The 16039-nt window shown below is 37.7% G+C and overlaps 1 protein-coding gene across 1 annotated transcript in view; it reads left to right on the top strand.

Moving 5' to 3' along the window:
* Positions 1-16039, top strand: part of USH2A (usherin) — a 356467-nt gene that overhangs the window by 266229 nt on the left and 74199 nt on the right. The window contains exons 48-54 of the mRNA XM_088531950.1: positions 52-220; positions 3167-3388; positions 8486-8709; positions 11097-11307; positions 11592-11789; positions 12245-12399; positions 14080-14278. Coding sequence (XP_088388076.1) covers positions 52-220; positions 3167-3388; positions 8486-8709; positions 11097-11307; positions 11592-11789; positions 12245-12399; positions 14080-14278 — 1378 coding nt within the window. The remainder of the gene's footprint in view (positions 1-51; positions 221-3166; positions 3389-8485; positions 8710-11096; positions 11308-11591; positions 11790-12244; positions 12400-14079; positions 14279-16039) is intronic.

Genomic DNA, 16039 nt, shown 5'->3' with positions numbered 1-16039 from the left:
CATGTTTTGTTTAATAGCTATTGCCTTACAGATTTTCTAAACCACTTTTAGGTCTGTTGTAGCGGGATTCTGCACGATATCAAACCCGGCTTCCAGTGCTGCGAGGACAAGTACACTCCATTTATTCGTAATTCATCAGGAGTTTGCTGTGGTGGTCTGATACAGGCTGTGCAACCAAAACATCAGTGCTGTGGTGGTTATTACACTAAGGTATTAGCAGGTAAGAGCAGCTACTTTGATGTGCTGGAAAGAAACAAAACCACAACATTGGTGTATCTGTTAAATCACAGAGGATGACTACGTAGCAATAAATGTGCGATTCATCAGTACTTCTAAGATGTCTTCTAGACTTGAGCTCAGTGGGATAAGCAAAGAGAATTGAACTGACTTGGTCACCTAAACACAGAACACTCCATTTACACACACAAAAAACGTTTAATTGATAAAACCTGATGATTGGGTCATTTCCCAGAGAACTAATTTATGCCAAACTATACTTAATTGCAGTAACTGCTGCATAATGGGGAGGGCAGTTCTGCTTAATAGAAACACCATCAGGCAATTTAGTGGTGCAGTTTAGTTCTCTGCTTGACTTGACCCCATGTGATTTTCCCTAACCATTTCTTTTACGGAACGGTTGTTAGTATTTGGGTTGATATTAGAAACTAGTTTGCTTCTACTTGTTTGGTCAGGTTCTGCTGTTTGTTTCTACCCACAATAGAGATCAAACTTAAGTATCTCACATATATTATCGTCAGTGGAAATTTATCCTTTTCTTAAGACTGAGAGAGTACCCTCTTTTATTCTCAGGACAGTTTAGGAACCTGCCAAAACTGCACTTCTGTTGTCCAGAGTTGTTTTTCTTATTATTTGTTGGTGTGTTTTTTTGACAGGGAGAGAGGAAGAAAAGGGGGAGGAGATTCCTTTCAGGGGGCAGTGCACAGAGCATATATCTCTTTGTAGGCAATTGTCAGGTCAAGAGCTAAAATACTTCCATTACTCATGAGTTGGCACACGTTCCCTAGGCTCAGAAATACTTGAGTTTTTGCCAATGCATTCAACACATCCCAAGTTCTGATCTCTTGAAAAGTAATTCATATATCATAATATTAGAATGCCTTCCATGATGTCATCAGAAAAATGCTATCACATGGAAGAACCAGACAAGAGTATTTTGTTGGCCTCATTAATCTCAATATACTGAAATGGAAAGATTATTCTGTGACCTCTGTCCCCATCCAGTGGTATCTGTTAACTAGCTTAATGTTTACATCAAGAAAGAAAAGTACAGTGAAACAAAATATCTCATGTATGAAAGTAGTTCCTGTTCAGTTGGCAGTCTACAAGCATGAGACATTGAATATCTGAACACAATTTGAAGCATTTTTCTAAGTATACTTATTACATTCTCTTCTTTCTCTTCTCTAAAGGGTAGCAACATGAACAATATTGGTCACTTTTTTCTTTTTTTTTTCTTTTTTATTTTTATAAATATGCTAATAACCTCCAGCTAAATGTTAATGTGGGTCATTCTTTGATAAGGATAACAATTAACTGGCAAGACTGCTTGGTAGTTTTCAGAGAGAGAACATTTTCAAGCCAAGCTTGGAATGGATCCCATTTTGAGAGGTTAATGAGAAGGTTACTGATCCTTTGTGTCTTATGTCTAATAGTTCTTTAAAAAAACAGTTTTATTTCCAATAGACGTAAGCTACATTCTGTGTTTTAATACTTATCTGTGTAGTAACTAAATTAGATTCTGAGGAATGCAGGAAAATACGATGAAGAATCTAAACAGATTATATCTGTTCTAAAAATTCATTCTCATCTTTTTTGTTTATTATTGACTTTATTTGATAAAGTTATTTATACAGGAAATTCTCTAAGCATACATATTTCCCAGATGTTGTTTGGCCAGCTTGATAGCTGTAGACATACTGAAGCATAAGGCAAGAAGATTACAAATTAGGAAGGCAGGAATGTAGGTTTCTGAAATGCTGGTGTGGGAAGAAATGCAAACATGCATCCCAGAACTAAGATGGGAGGATAGATTCTTAAAGCAGAGCAGAATGAATATTGCTACTATGAGCTGGGCACCTCCTTGACAAACAATTTGGAGGGAGAGAAAATAGCATTCTCTCTTGTGTGTTACAATTGCATCATGTCTTTGTATTTGATAAAAGTCAGCTTTAGGGCTACTCATCTGAAATTTCCCAACTTTGAGAGGGGAAGGTCTGGACATATTATTTTCATCAAGAAATATCACTCTGAAAAATCAAAATGCATTTCAATATTCCACCAGTAATCCAAATATTTCCATCACCATCACTAAAAACAATGACTCCTTCCTTATTCTTCCAAGTTTTGCGTCACCGATGTTTTGAGTGAGGGAAAGCCTTCCAACAGAAAGATAATGCAATCACTTAACACTCAGAGCACTGGATCAGAGTAAGTGCAGACACTAGTGAATGAAAATTGTTGTCATTTGCCATCAGTTTTGTTTCCAGTGTAATCGGCGTCCACTCTGTCCATAGGACAATCCTACCCTATGGCCTTGTCCTGCAAAGACAGAGATGCTCTTGCTTAAGTAGCAGCCAGCAGCACTGAACTTGGTGGTGTTGTCTAATGTTTAGAGTTAATTCTGTCCTTAAATTCTTTTGGAGATGAAGGCCTGAATGACTCTGAAAGACCCTTTCACTAAGACAAATCAGTCCTTCCAAACAGTTTGGAATGATTTGTTAAGAGACAAGAAAAGTTTTACTGAAAATAAAAATATTGTTCTGCTAATCATAGCAAGAATGAACTCTCTTTACTGTATAGCTGCCTATACTTAAAAGTTTTCTACTGTATAATTACTATATTTGCAAGCATAATTTTTCTTGCTCTTCTCCATTTGCTTTTGTCATGTTTGCATTTTGATGTCTTACAGAGTCTTAGCCCTGAATTCATGAATGCGTGTTTCTTTAATTATTATTACAAATAAATATAAAACTGTATAACATTCTAAGGCAACAAGTGATTCCATGCCTTCAAGTGGAAAATTTTGTACATGACATTACTGGTGTGCAACCCCAGACTAATACTTGTTGCTATCAACTGAAAGCCTTTCATGCATTTCAAGAGCTGTATGTGCACAAAATCTTTATTTTTTTTCTTAAATTGACAGGAGAAGTATGTTGCCCTAACCAAGAGCAAAACAGAGTTTCAGTTGGAATTGGTGACTCTTGCTGCCAGGGAATGCCTTACTCCACATCAGGGAATCAAATCTGCTGTGGTGGATCACTCCATGATAGTTTTAATCAGCAGTGCTGTGGTGGTGAAGTGATAAGTACAGACATGGTTTGCTGTGGTGACGAAGAAAAGGGGACTGTGTACAGACCTCTCACAGGTAAACTCTTATGTTCTCCAGAAAAAAAAAAAGGGGAGGCGGAGGTTTATCTTTCTAGATCTCTTGTAATATTGGCCATTCAGCAGTGGCACACTCAGATTTAAGGTGATTATGCTGAGCGAGGGCTTTACTCAGCCATTCTGGTGAACTCAAAAATAGTGAGCTTATGATAACTTATCCTAACCCCTCCTCTTTGTCAAAAAGCTGGAGGTCAGGAGACACTCAGAAAATAGATGTGCACTGTCTTCTGTTGTTGCAGTCGAGAAACAGGACTTGTCCCCTCCTGAAGACTAGTATTGAGGTTAAAGTCATCTACTTTGTGCCCCAGTGCTTCCCAGTGCAGGGATTTTCCGTTGGCTCTTCAGATGTGTGATTAGTTACCTAAGAATTTAAAATGATGGTGTTATTTGAAAGAATGCATCCCTCACATACACATCCACACAGAGATAAAATACAGTATAACCCATTGCTACTTAAGAACAACAAAAATTGCTACCTAGTGCTAGTCAGGTGCTCATCCTGATGTATCCCATTCACACGTTAACCTCTTGCACTTCATCAGAAGTCTCTCTGATGCATGTTATGAACCTGATTTCCTTTTATCATTACAAACTCCATTCAGATATTTTCATGTGTCCTTTCTTTCTGCAGTTTTTAGAGAAATTATATACCATTAGCCTTAGGCTTTCTCAACCTGACAATTGCAATCAGGAAGGGAAGCCCAATTCTTAAACATGGAAATAATGAAGGTTTAGCACCCAGTTCTACCTCAGGTACTAAGATTCGTGGTGCGGTTCTTTTACCATCGTGTGTCAATTTACCATCTGGTTGTATAACTAATTTAGCTATCCAGGTTTGAAGGTTGAGCTCCTTTCTCTAAAAAACAGTTCTTTCTTCAGTTTATATTTTTGTATTTATGAGCTCCTTCTGCCAGTGTGATTTCAGAAGTACCTTAGTTTGCTGTCAGCTGTCAGAAAGGGCAGAACCAAATGGTCGTTGCGGTGTTTGCTGTGGTTTCTGTGCCACCTTCTCTTTGCAGCAGTGTTTTCTGCGAGGCCCCACGCAGGTTTTAGCTCCACAGCACCTACGCAGGTCTCGCAACACAGCTCTGAGCAAGGTCCTCTTCCCAGCCCTGCATTGTATGGCTGCCACAAGACGGGGCTGGCTCATAAAACATCTCTTTATGTACTTTATTACTTAAACTCTTTTATTTGCCTGCAGGAGCCCTTTAACAAAATCACATTGAATTGACTTTCTCACACCAAATCAAATCTCCCTGGTCCCAGTTCAGTTGTCTTTGTCAATATGTATTTTATAAATGGAGTGAATTAACAGATGCTGTTGGAACAGAACTGCTGGGGTAGCGTTTATGTTTTTACTGCTCTCTCTGGACAGATGAGTTGTGTAGGAGTGTAATACAGGTATCTTGGGATGAAAGTTATGTTCTTCATTTCAGTGTATATGTATTCTTAACAGTTTTTTTTTCTTAAATATATATATTTTTAAAAGCTTTATACCCCTCTTTTTAAAAGGTGTTTAACCTCTAGCAATCTGTCATTTACACCATTTTTCTTGAGAATGGGTCACAATGATAATCTTTTGTCTATTAAAAAAGAACACAGTAGCTTTTTCATCATTCACGGGTTTGCTGTGAGGACTTTATGCTGCGAGCCATCATAGAGCTGAACACAAATATATGTTTGAATGGCGAATTTGTGCCGCAGTTGAAAAGAGATCACATTACTTTGCATTAAGCGTGGAATAGACTGTGGTTTCTTATCATATCAAATACATTGTGCTCAGTAGGCTTTTGCTTAATTTCTTAGCGTAATTCAGTCTTGCAGGCTACATCATGAAAATGCGCAAGCCAGGCACAAAATGTATTTGCTCTCTGTCCCTATTATTGTAATGAATCTAATGGAAAAAATACTGTCACATAAAAACATAATTTACTTATCATTGACAAATGGGAAAGTAGAATTTTGCAAGAATGTGGTAATTAGAAACCTACTCCCGTTGCCTAAAAAGGGTAGAGGTAAAGGGCAGCATTCTGCAAAAGCTGAAATGCTTCTGATGCTCTGTTTTGTAGTTGGCAGCGGATGCCATTTTTAAAAATACGACGACAGTTTAAAGCTTTTTTTTTTTTTTTTGCAAGCTCGATTTTCTTGAAAAAAAATGAGAGAAAAACATAATGCATAAAAGTTCAGGTTTTGTACAAAGCCTTATTGTTGCACATAGCCAGTTCTAAGAAATACGTTTTTGCAGTGTCTTTTTTTTGCACGTTTTTGCCAGAGTGCAGCATACGTTGGCTTAAGGGCTTGAACAGGAGAACTTTATTGTTTACCACAGAACCACTTTTGGGGAGTCTGTCCTGGAGTAAGAGCTATTATTTCCATCTCCTCTTGCTTTCTTCTTAATTTCTCTTTTCTTCCATTTTATTTTTCTCTCCATTTTCACCCCTTGATGGCCTTGTTTAGCTGGGGTGACCAGAGAGACATCTACTGGCAAAGGCTGGCAGTGGTGCCACTGTGCACATCCCTGCTCCCAGAGCCCCACTGCTGCAAAGAGATTACCCAAAATTGTCTTTTCCTGGCTTGGAAGTGTCATGCGACCTAAAAACTCTTCTGGATTTTCTCTCTCTAAAAAGGAAGGAAAGAAAAAGCAAAAAGGCCCTGTACTGCCCCTGTACTGATGTCCCACGATCATGAAGGAGGATGTTTTGTACTGCTGTGGTTCCCATTCTCTAATAGTTGCAATGCCCACATGTAAGCCAAGGATTTCTGGAGTAGTTTGCAATGTACACTGGCTCTGTATTGTGTTGATCCTCTATTCTGGCTGCAAAGGCTAAGCCTTTTAATACTCTTTTTTTTTTTTTCTTTTGAAAGCACTGCTTTTGTAGATCTACTAAATTAGTAATTCATCACTCAGCTATGTTTGTAAATTTTTTCATTTGCTGGGGATGAACATGAAATAACTGTTGACAGAAATCACTGTTAGCCAGAAGTGTCTTTTCCAGCCCATGGATTTTCTTTTTGCCACGATGCATTATATGCATACGAAACATAAATATATAAAGCACGACACGCGCACTCCGCCTGATTTGCAAACAAAATCTTATTCTTGTTGATATTTTGCTGAATTCAACAAGGGTTTTTAGGAATATCTGGGTCCCTAAGTGATTGAACAAAGTGGTTTCTAGAAGGCAAATCAACCTAGCAGTGTTATGGGGCCCTGTTTTGGTTGTTTCTGGGTGCGTGTTTAAAGCCATACGTTGGAGGTGTCAAGGTGCGTGTGACAAATGGGGCCGAGGTCGGAGGCCGCGCGGCCGCTCGAGGAGCCCGTCCCGCGCCGCCCTGGCCTGCGGCGCGCTCGTGCCGAAGCGATGCACGCCGGGAAGCGCTACCGAACCCCGCTCCGCAACATCTGCTCGCCCTAAGTGAGTTAGTGCACGTCAGACATCTTTATGTCAGAATATCGCCGTGATGGATGCAGTCTTCAGAAAATGCTGCATAAAAATCTGGTGTGCCGTTCTGGCCATTAAGTGAAATTACTATTTAAATTAATGGCGCTGTCACAGTTTATCTGTGCAAAGAATGAACGCTGATTAGGGTATTAAGTAATTAGCAATTTATCACGCTGGAACAAGGTTGATAATAATTAAAGAAGTAATGGTTTACCAAAGAAACTAGAAAGGGAGTCACTTCTTGTTATGTGAGTGAAATCTTGGCTGAAAAATTTAATTCAGTTAAACAAAGATGAGCTTCACAGTGAAAGAATACAGCCTTGTTTGTGTCAATAGAAAAACAGGTCATTATCAAAATTTTAGTTTGCCTGTCAGAAGTCCCTCAGGGCTATCTGAGTACTGGTACTGAATTGAGTCATTTTCTGCATTAATTTTCTCCTTATAATATGGTAGGATCCTAGGACAGTTTGGAGGGGGGTGATGAGCAGGAGGAAATATTTGCCTCTTGGAGAGCCGGTCAACCCAGTTTGATTTCTGTGTAAGGAATCAGTCCTGAACATGATAATGTACGCCAATAACTTTACTCTTTTGAGTCATTCTGGGGATTTGAATGAAATGCTTTGAATACTTTAGCACGATCATATTCTCAAAGAATAATTTTCATTATGCATGACTTTCCAAGAGAGATTTGCTATAATAAATGGCCATGAGTATAAAATGGCCTCTTTTGTGTGTATTTTAAGTATCTGCCTACCACAGAAATTCTGTTAAACACAAATTATTTTGTAGATGAAGCAGTATAGGACAACCCTGGGTTTTGTATGATATGTTTGTGGCTGAATTAGTAATAATACCTATTTCATCTCCAGTTTTAGAGGTGGTTGTAGCATTTGATTCAGAGTGAAAATTTGTCCTTTTATATAGTTTGGGTGTCCAAACTGGTAATTTACAATTACAGAATCATGCATGTAAATTCTGGCTATGGTGGGCTTTTCATTTTAAAATAAAACAGAGGAAGTCTGTGAAATGAATTTTGACAGGTTATAAGACCCACCATAGAAATTAAAATTATGTTTTGATATTAACTCCTTTCTGTTAGAGGATTAAAACTTCAGTGTTGGTATTTGGAAAATCAGCTATTAAATTCTACAATGTAATATTTACGCCCACTTTAAGACATTAAAAATAATGTGAAACTTCAATATGAGATTCACTGGTTGAAAGACTGCCCCTATAAGGGGAAATGAATGAGACCTACAAATATATAGAGAAGCTTTCTGAATTTCTGCATTCTGCAGTACATCTGTCTTTGACTTGCTGTACACAGTACCCAGGTATGATATTTCATAGCAGGGGTCCTTCCGCAGGTCCAGGAATGGTGTAAGTTGACTCTAGGGGACCTCTATTTATTCCTATAATTATTTTTTTTCAGGCAGGTCTAGAAATTAGGATTCTCACTTGAGTCACTTTATATTCAGAATTTAATCTCGCTTTAGCTAATTCTGCATAATTCCAGCTGCTATCCCAGGTTGATGGTTTTCTGCCAAACCTGATTGCACTCAGAGTTTTCTCCTTTCTACCTTTGTATTTATTTTTTACATGTCATATTCAGATATAATGTTTTGTTGTTTCAGGGATGTTCTGTTGTGGGCAGGAGTATGTGAATATGTCAGATACCATATGCTGCTCGGGTTCCAGTGGTGAGTCCCTAGCACATGTTAGAAAGAATGACCAAGTGCCAGTAAAATGCTGTGAGACTGAACTTATTCCAAAGAGTGAAGAATGCTGTAATGGAGTTGGATATAATCCTTTGAAATATGTTTGCTCTGACAAGATTTCAGCTGGAATGATGATGAAGGTAATTGATAGAAAATCCCTCGGTAGCTCTGATTTGACGATGGAAAGAGAAATACACTGTTCGTAACTATTTTTCTACAATAGGAATATAAAAACTCTTGTGTGCATTATTCATTTTCACATTACATCCATATTAATACCGAATGAGTTCACCATGATTGATGTTATTGCAATGAATTCTAAAGGAATTAATAATGATTAGCTGCCTCTGTGAAGTGTTGCCCAGCACTTCAGATTAGTGCAGTGGCTAAAAGCTGGCATGCTGACAAGACTGGCATGTATGGGCAGTTTCAGCTCTGTGACCACTGTTCCACACTTGAGTGGAAAAGAATGTTGAAGTGGCCAGCTTTCAAGTGTAAACATACCATTACTTTACAGTTTGGGCAGTCTGTATGATTCCTACAAATATTTATATATAAATAACAATTAAGCAGTTCCATAGAAAACTGGTGGTACATTTTGGCATAAATTTCAATGAAATTTCAATAAATTTCAATTTTATAAATTATTTCAATAATTTCAATGGCATAGATTTCTGTATAACTCTTAGCAATAGTGAGGACATTGCATTTTTGGTACCTTTCAGATATAATAAATTGAACAATTCTTATTCTTTTTTTTTTTCCATAAAAATAAACAAAGGACCCTAAAGGCTAATTCCAACATTTTAAAGAGTGACCAGGGATTATAGATGTGAACATGCAGCGACTTGGACAGACTTTTAGAGCTGCAAAGTCTTGCAACTCCAGTTGATATCAGTGAAAGTCTTCTAGAAGTGAAGTAGCATCTTGGTGTTACATCTGAGTTTTAAAAACGCTGTCAACTATTATTTCATTTTTTTCTTTAAGAAAATCAACCTCCAAAGCATGACAAATCTATATATATATGTATATTTATATTTATATTTATATTTATATTTATATTTATTCATATACTTGCATTTTGAGAGAGACAAAGTGGGTATGGGAGGAAGAGAGAGGACTTCTGTGAATTCTACAATATCACAATCAGTTAGATATTGTGGAATTTATCACCGAGGGAGAAAGAAAAATGGACCAAATCCAGCACCATAGAGGTGCCTCTGTATTGTTTTCATTTGTCTCCCAAGATAATACACAAATATTTCTTCCACCTTCTCCTTTTCATGTCAAGGTTTTTCTGTCACTTCATTTTCAGACTGAATGAATAATTTTCTCCCAGAGCGAATCCAAGCGTTGTGATGAGTCAGCTGTGGTTCCTCGGTGCGTTTTGTTAGTTTATGCAAGGCAAAATGGCTGACTATAGGTTAATGAATTCTGGAATATAGCGTGCTCGAGCCATGCCTTGGATGGAAAGCGTGAGCAAAGGGAGCACTTCGTATCGCAGTAGAGGAGAGATAGCAGTGTTGCCTTTCTGATAGTATGTATAGATTACTCATATTAAAAGGAGACATATCCTGGAACTACACTGTATGATATCTGCGAAAACAACCCATCTGTATCATACACCTTATACTGATATCTGTCGCAATGTAGTTTCTGCAAAAGTGCCAAGTTTGGAAAATAAAATTACCTAACACCTCATAGTCATCCAACACACTAATTTCACAAGGTGAATTAAGGAAGCATTAGCTGTGAACTACTTGTTTTCCCTTGTAAAGTTTGTAGCCCGGTGTGCAGAAATACTTACAGCAAATATTGCAGTACATTTCTTCCTGCAACAGCCCATGTTTTATGAGAGTTATTGTGCTCTAGCTTATGGTCTGGTAGAAATATTATTTCATGAATTTTAATGGAAATTTGTAGGTGTTCGGGGTATATTTCTATTTCTGTGAATTGTTCTTTATGGGTTAAATCTTGTATCTGCCTCAACATTGATGCAGAGCCTCTTACTGCAGCAGAACTGCTGTTTAGGAGTGCTCTGTTTGAGGCATGTTTAATATAGCTCATGAATAGGGTCTTCACTTTTCAAAAGATGCCAAGGAATTGCACAGAGCTCGTTCTCGTGCAGCTGAAAGGCTGGGTGGCAGGATGGGACTTGCTGCTGATTTGCTGATGAATATTGACCTTTGCAGAGGTGTCCTTCTGGGATAAAACCTGTTCTTCTCATTTGATTGTAGACTCTTCTTTCTTCAAACCTAGCTGCTTGGGGGTCCAGTGCTTAAAATTTGTCATGTTTTTGTTTAAGGACCCTACAAAGAAAATTCTGTTTATTTTAGAAAGGATTATAGAAGCTTTAATGATCCGAGACAGTGGACAGGCCCAAGACTGAGTCTTTCATATGCTAAAAATGCCAAGATACTCAGCATGGTTTCATCATTTATATGTTGTTTAGAAACAGAGAAATAGAAGTTTTTGTAAAGAAAGGAAGACGGGGAAAATACATTGAAATTGTATGCATATTCTTTAGGTAAAAGAAGAATGTCAGGCTAATGTCCTCTGCCCTTTATCCATGGAAGAAACAGCATATTGTGGGAAGTGTGACTTTGACCCTAGGGAGAATATCTGTGCATGGATAAAAGGCTCATGGAATGCTACGGAAAAGGAGACAAAGGAAGGTGTGTGTCCAGCTGAAGAGGAGATCATCTACTCAGGAAACCCAGACCAATATTCATTTACAGGTAAGGAAAAGGGCATGTCAGATTGGTGATTTGCTGGTATATTTAATTGACTCTGGAGAAAAAGATGTCCTGAATGCCATAAGGTCTTCTAATCCAATGTGAAACTGTTGCAGTGAAGTAGCATTCTTTTAGAATAATCTGTGAAATGAAATGGATAGCAAGAAGTTCAACGACAGCCTAAAGTAACCTGGCTTCACAAACATTGATAGAAGTGTTTTGATAAAAAAAAAAAGGAAAAAAAAAAAAAGAAGAGAGAATATCCGTATGTAACTTTCCTTTTCTAGACCTGAACCTTGAACCTTTTATCACATATGAGTACAGAGTGGCTGCTTGGAATAGCTATGGAAGAGGCTTCAGTGACATTAGCAGAGCTACCACTAAGCAAGACGTGCCACAGGGTGTAAGTCCACCGAAATGGGCCAAAGTGGATAACAGGGAAGACATAATACTTCTAAACTGGGAAGAACCACTTCAACCAAACGGTATTGTTATATGTTACAAAAAAAAAAAAAAAAAAAAAAAAAAAAAAAGTACCCAGAAGCCTTCCTTTGAAAATGATTATAATAATTCATTGGCAAATCTGAACAGAATTGATGTTATAAAATGTATTCTTGATTTGGTTTTTCTGATACTCTTATATCTTTTAGGACACATTGGTTATGATTTTCAAGCAGTGAGAAAATTTGGAATAGCTCCACTAGTTGAAATAACTTTCTTAAGAGATGTTGAGATCTACTGAGATGTTGATGTACAGATCGAGCAGAATAACTGTTAACTGGCATTAACTGTTTAAGTGGGGCAAATGCCTTTTAAAGTGATCTTCTAGAGATTTCATTTACTATTTCATTTTCTGTGTGCAGATAACAAGGTTATTCTGGTATGCTATCATGCAGTATTTCTCAGGTAATGAAAACGGAAAACTTTTTTTCTGGGATAGGTCTTATTATTCACTATATTATTCTCCGAAACGGAATCGAACGTTTTAGAGGAACTGAAATGAGCTTCAGAGACACAGGTGGTGTCCAGCCATACCAAGAATATTCATACCAGCTAAGAGCCTGCACTGTTGCTGGTTGCACAGACAGCAGCAAGGTTAGTGAATTGGTCTTTACAGAATTTGTGCCAGACTCTTATTAGCCTGTATGGTAACATAAAAATGCTTTTGGAAAGGTGTAATTTGAAGACATTAGCAAAGAATATCAAGTAACTAAGTGAAAAACATCAATAACTGTATTTGGATGCAACCACTGACAGGTGATTATTTGGAATCTTAACCTCATACAAGCAAGCTGACAAAGCAGGCAGTATCTTAATCTTAGCAAAACTGAAACTGCACTGTAGGAACTGATGTTTGTTAAGTAGGAGGCTACCCAAGGGAGAAACACAATAAAGAATGTTAAAAAGCACATTGTCTAAGGCTCAAAATTAAATCTTTGCTTCTCTGCAAGATACCTATACCACATCTGCACCTCTCACATCTGCATCTACTTCAGGCCGTGCACTCCCTTTCTGTCTGTTGCTCTGTTTTAAGCAAACAGAATCTCTGCCTTCCCTTTGTCCCTGTTCCATTTCCTCTCCTATTGCTTGAAATCACAGGTGCCTTTCACTACCATTACTGTTAACCAGCTCTAGTTGCCATTCCACAAAGCACTTGCCTTTTTCCTCATTCCTCATTTCCTCATTAAGAACGAGAAAAGCTGGTTCTTAAGTGATGTCTTTCTCACAGGAATATCCTGACCGCTGTGAGCATGAATTTCTAGGAGTGCAAGCTTAAAATCTGCAGGGCAGACAGAGAATAATGGCTAATTCTGGCCTCTGTAATTACAATATATGTGGGGTTCAAAAACTGTTTTTTTCAAGCACTTAAATGTTTTTGTTGGTTGTGCAAATTGACAAGAAAAGGGACACTGAGACAGAGAGATGGAGATAAGCACATAGACCTCTACCTCTGCTTGCACACTGGTCAGGAAGCTATGTAGTCACAGTTGCTCCAACAATTAGCCTAAGCAAATAAATCCTTATTTCAGCTTGTCTGTAATTAAGTAATTTATTGTTATAAACAGTGAAGCCTACAAGTATTGACTGATTCCATCAAATATGATAAGACAATGTGTTATAGAGGACACATTTTGTATTTACAGCATAATATAAATACTTTATGGTGGTAATTATAGAAAAAGAAAAGTCCTTCTCAAAGAGAAAAAGGTCTGATTCACTTACTAAACCAATATGATTTGGAAATGCCTCTGTAGAAGTCACTATACTCCTTTTTCTTTCTACTTCTTTCCAGAAGTGCTTAACAAGTATTCTATCTTTCAAAATATTTGGTTTCTTTAAAAAAAATGTGGATTTACAAATAGCCATGAACTGAGAGTTCAGATTGCCAGGGATATGTGGAGGTTTAGCCCCATGTTTACTGGTACTTAAAGTATATGAAATCAGGCAGTTAAAATGCAGAGACACTGACGAACCATATGGAAGAGAGTTATCAAGAGTTTTCAAGCAAGACAGTTTTTGTTGTTTCACCCAGTGCTATACACTGCAGCTAAAATGTGGTGAACCTGTTGTGATAAATTGTAGACATAGACTTATGTAAAGTATTCAAGGTCAGATTTCATTGTGAAAAAGGAGGAAAAAAGTAACTAGTTCTCCAGGCCCTTGGTAATGATATGCCAGTCCAAACAACATTTTAAAACAAAAGTGACATTCTCATTGATCATGGTATCTAGTGTACTATTACATTAAATTGCTGTTTAATTCATATGTCTTCAGGTAGTTGCAGTCACTGTCCAAGGAGTCCCAGAGAGTGTTCAGCCCCCAGCAGTCAGTGCTTTGAACTCAACAGCATTACATTTAAGCTGGATTGCACCCAAGAAACCAAATGGTATTATCAGAGAGTACCAGATCAGTCAAGTTGGGAAAGGGGTGATATACACTGACACTGCAAGCAGAATGCAGCACACGGTATCAGGTAAGGAGGCAAAGCTCTCTGAGAGGATCAAGTCCTGTCCTTAAGATATAAGCCATTATTACCATGTTGACGCTGCCACTTGTCAGTAAATCCACAGCTTTGTACACAGTTTAGAAGTGCTTTGTCTTGACTTCACATATCTTAAACTTGCCTTCTTCAGTCTCTTTTGTTCCTGGGTATTATTTGATAAAATATTAATAGATTTGACTTTAAAATTCTAAAATAAATCTTACTTGATTCGAGATGCATGCTTTGTGATAAGCCTGAGATGTCAAATAGTCTGTGTAGACTTGACCTGCCTTCACTCAGATCCAGCTCTCTGTTTTACCTCTATTAATGTTTAGTAATGTGGTTGTAGTCACAGGTCTGCTGCGAATATGCAGGAGTATAAGAGCAAGGGGCTTCCAATACTCCGTGGCTGAGACAAATAGAAAGGAAAGGAAGACAGAAAGAAGACTATTCTGGACTCTGTTTAGACTGTGAAGCAAAATTATACTTAGAAATATTTCTGTTAAATGCAAGAGGGGAAGATTAACCTTTTGGGGATTTTCTTTTTTTTCAGTCTTTGACAGAAGTTGCTGTCAACTTCTTTTATTGATGAATTTGAGGAATCTATAACCTTCATTTTCACTTTTTCACCTGGGTTGAAAACTTGGAGATTCTTATGTTACAGAAACTACATGATAGCCACTCAAAGAACAAAAGTTGACCTAGGACAAATCTATACAGCATATATGTAATGAGATTTTAATGCAAACAACACAGTTTTTCTTACCAGTTGCAAAGAGGAGGAAATAAAGTCACCTGCTGAGAAGTAAGCGTCTATTTCCCTTTTGTCTGCTTCTTCCCCTAAGCCATGGTCCATGGTGCCATGTTAAGCTAGGAGCGAAATAAGTGATCATTCCTCCTGACAGCCATAATCGAATCTTGTGCTTTTTTCTGCAGGAGCTTCCTTGGGTAATAATGTGGAATTGATGGCAGTGATTTTGCAGTGTGCATAATTATTGCTCTCTAAATTCAAAGAATGAGCTAAAACAATCAAATTTATTTCATACATAATCTCAAATGTTTGAACTAACTGTTGTCTTATCCCCTGTGGAGAGATGTTTTGATTTCCTCATCTTCTCTCTCTCTTTTTTTTTTCCAAAAACATTTGCTTTTCCCTGAGCAACAGTTGAACATTAATGAAGCTGTAGCATTAGTCTTTCCTGAGACTTTGAATCTAGGGCCACGCAAATAACAGACGAGAAAGCTAGCACCTTGCCACTGCACCATTGTCTTGCTGCTTATTTTTAATTACATCAAAGCTTTGGAAACATGATCCCACAAATGCTTTGTGGGAATAGCAGTGAATGTGCTCATCATGTGAAATCCATAAATTGCTTATAATCCTCTCAAGATGTTAAAAAAAGCATTAAGTAATTGAAGACAGGAAGTTCTCAGTTAATTATTTAGAGGTGTTATCAATGCTTTAAGCAAACTGAAGCATTTTCTGCTATCTCACTGAGTTGAATGCCACTGGGACCTAGGGGCAGCAGCCATCATCTTCTCATATTCTCTAATGCAAACAGCACATGGCAGCTTGTCAATAAAAGACCTTTTTATATCATTTATTACTGAACACTTCCACTACCCTGTACAGAACAATTTGGATGACAGTTATGGCATTGTTTCACTTTGTGTTACTACTACTTTACAAATGGGCCTGCTAATGCTCTGCTGTGGAGGCCAGGCAGAGGGTAACAGTGAAGAAAATAATTA

The sequence above is a fragment of the Tinamus guttatus genome, unplaced genomic scaffold (assembly GCF_059628265.1).
Source record: "Tinamus guttatus ecotype Peru unplaced genomic scaffold, ASM5962826v1 Tinamus_guttatus_pri_ptg000033l, whole genome shotgun sequence".
NCBI lineage: Eukaryota > Metazoa > Chordata > Aves > Tinamiformes > Tinamidae > Tinamus > Tinamus guttatus.
Note: the sequence above shows the minus strand (reverse complement) of the source record. Positions and strands in the feature narration are given on the sequence as shown.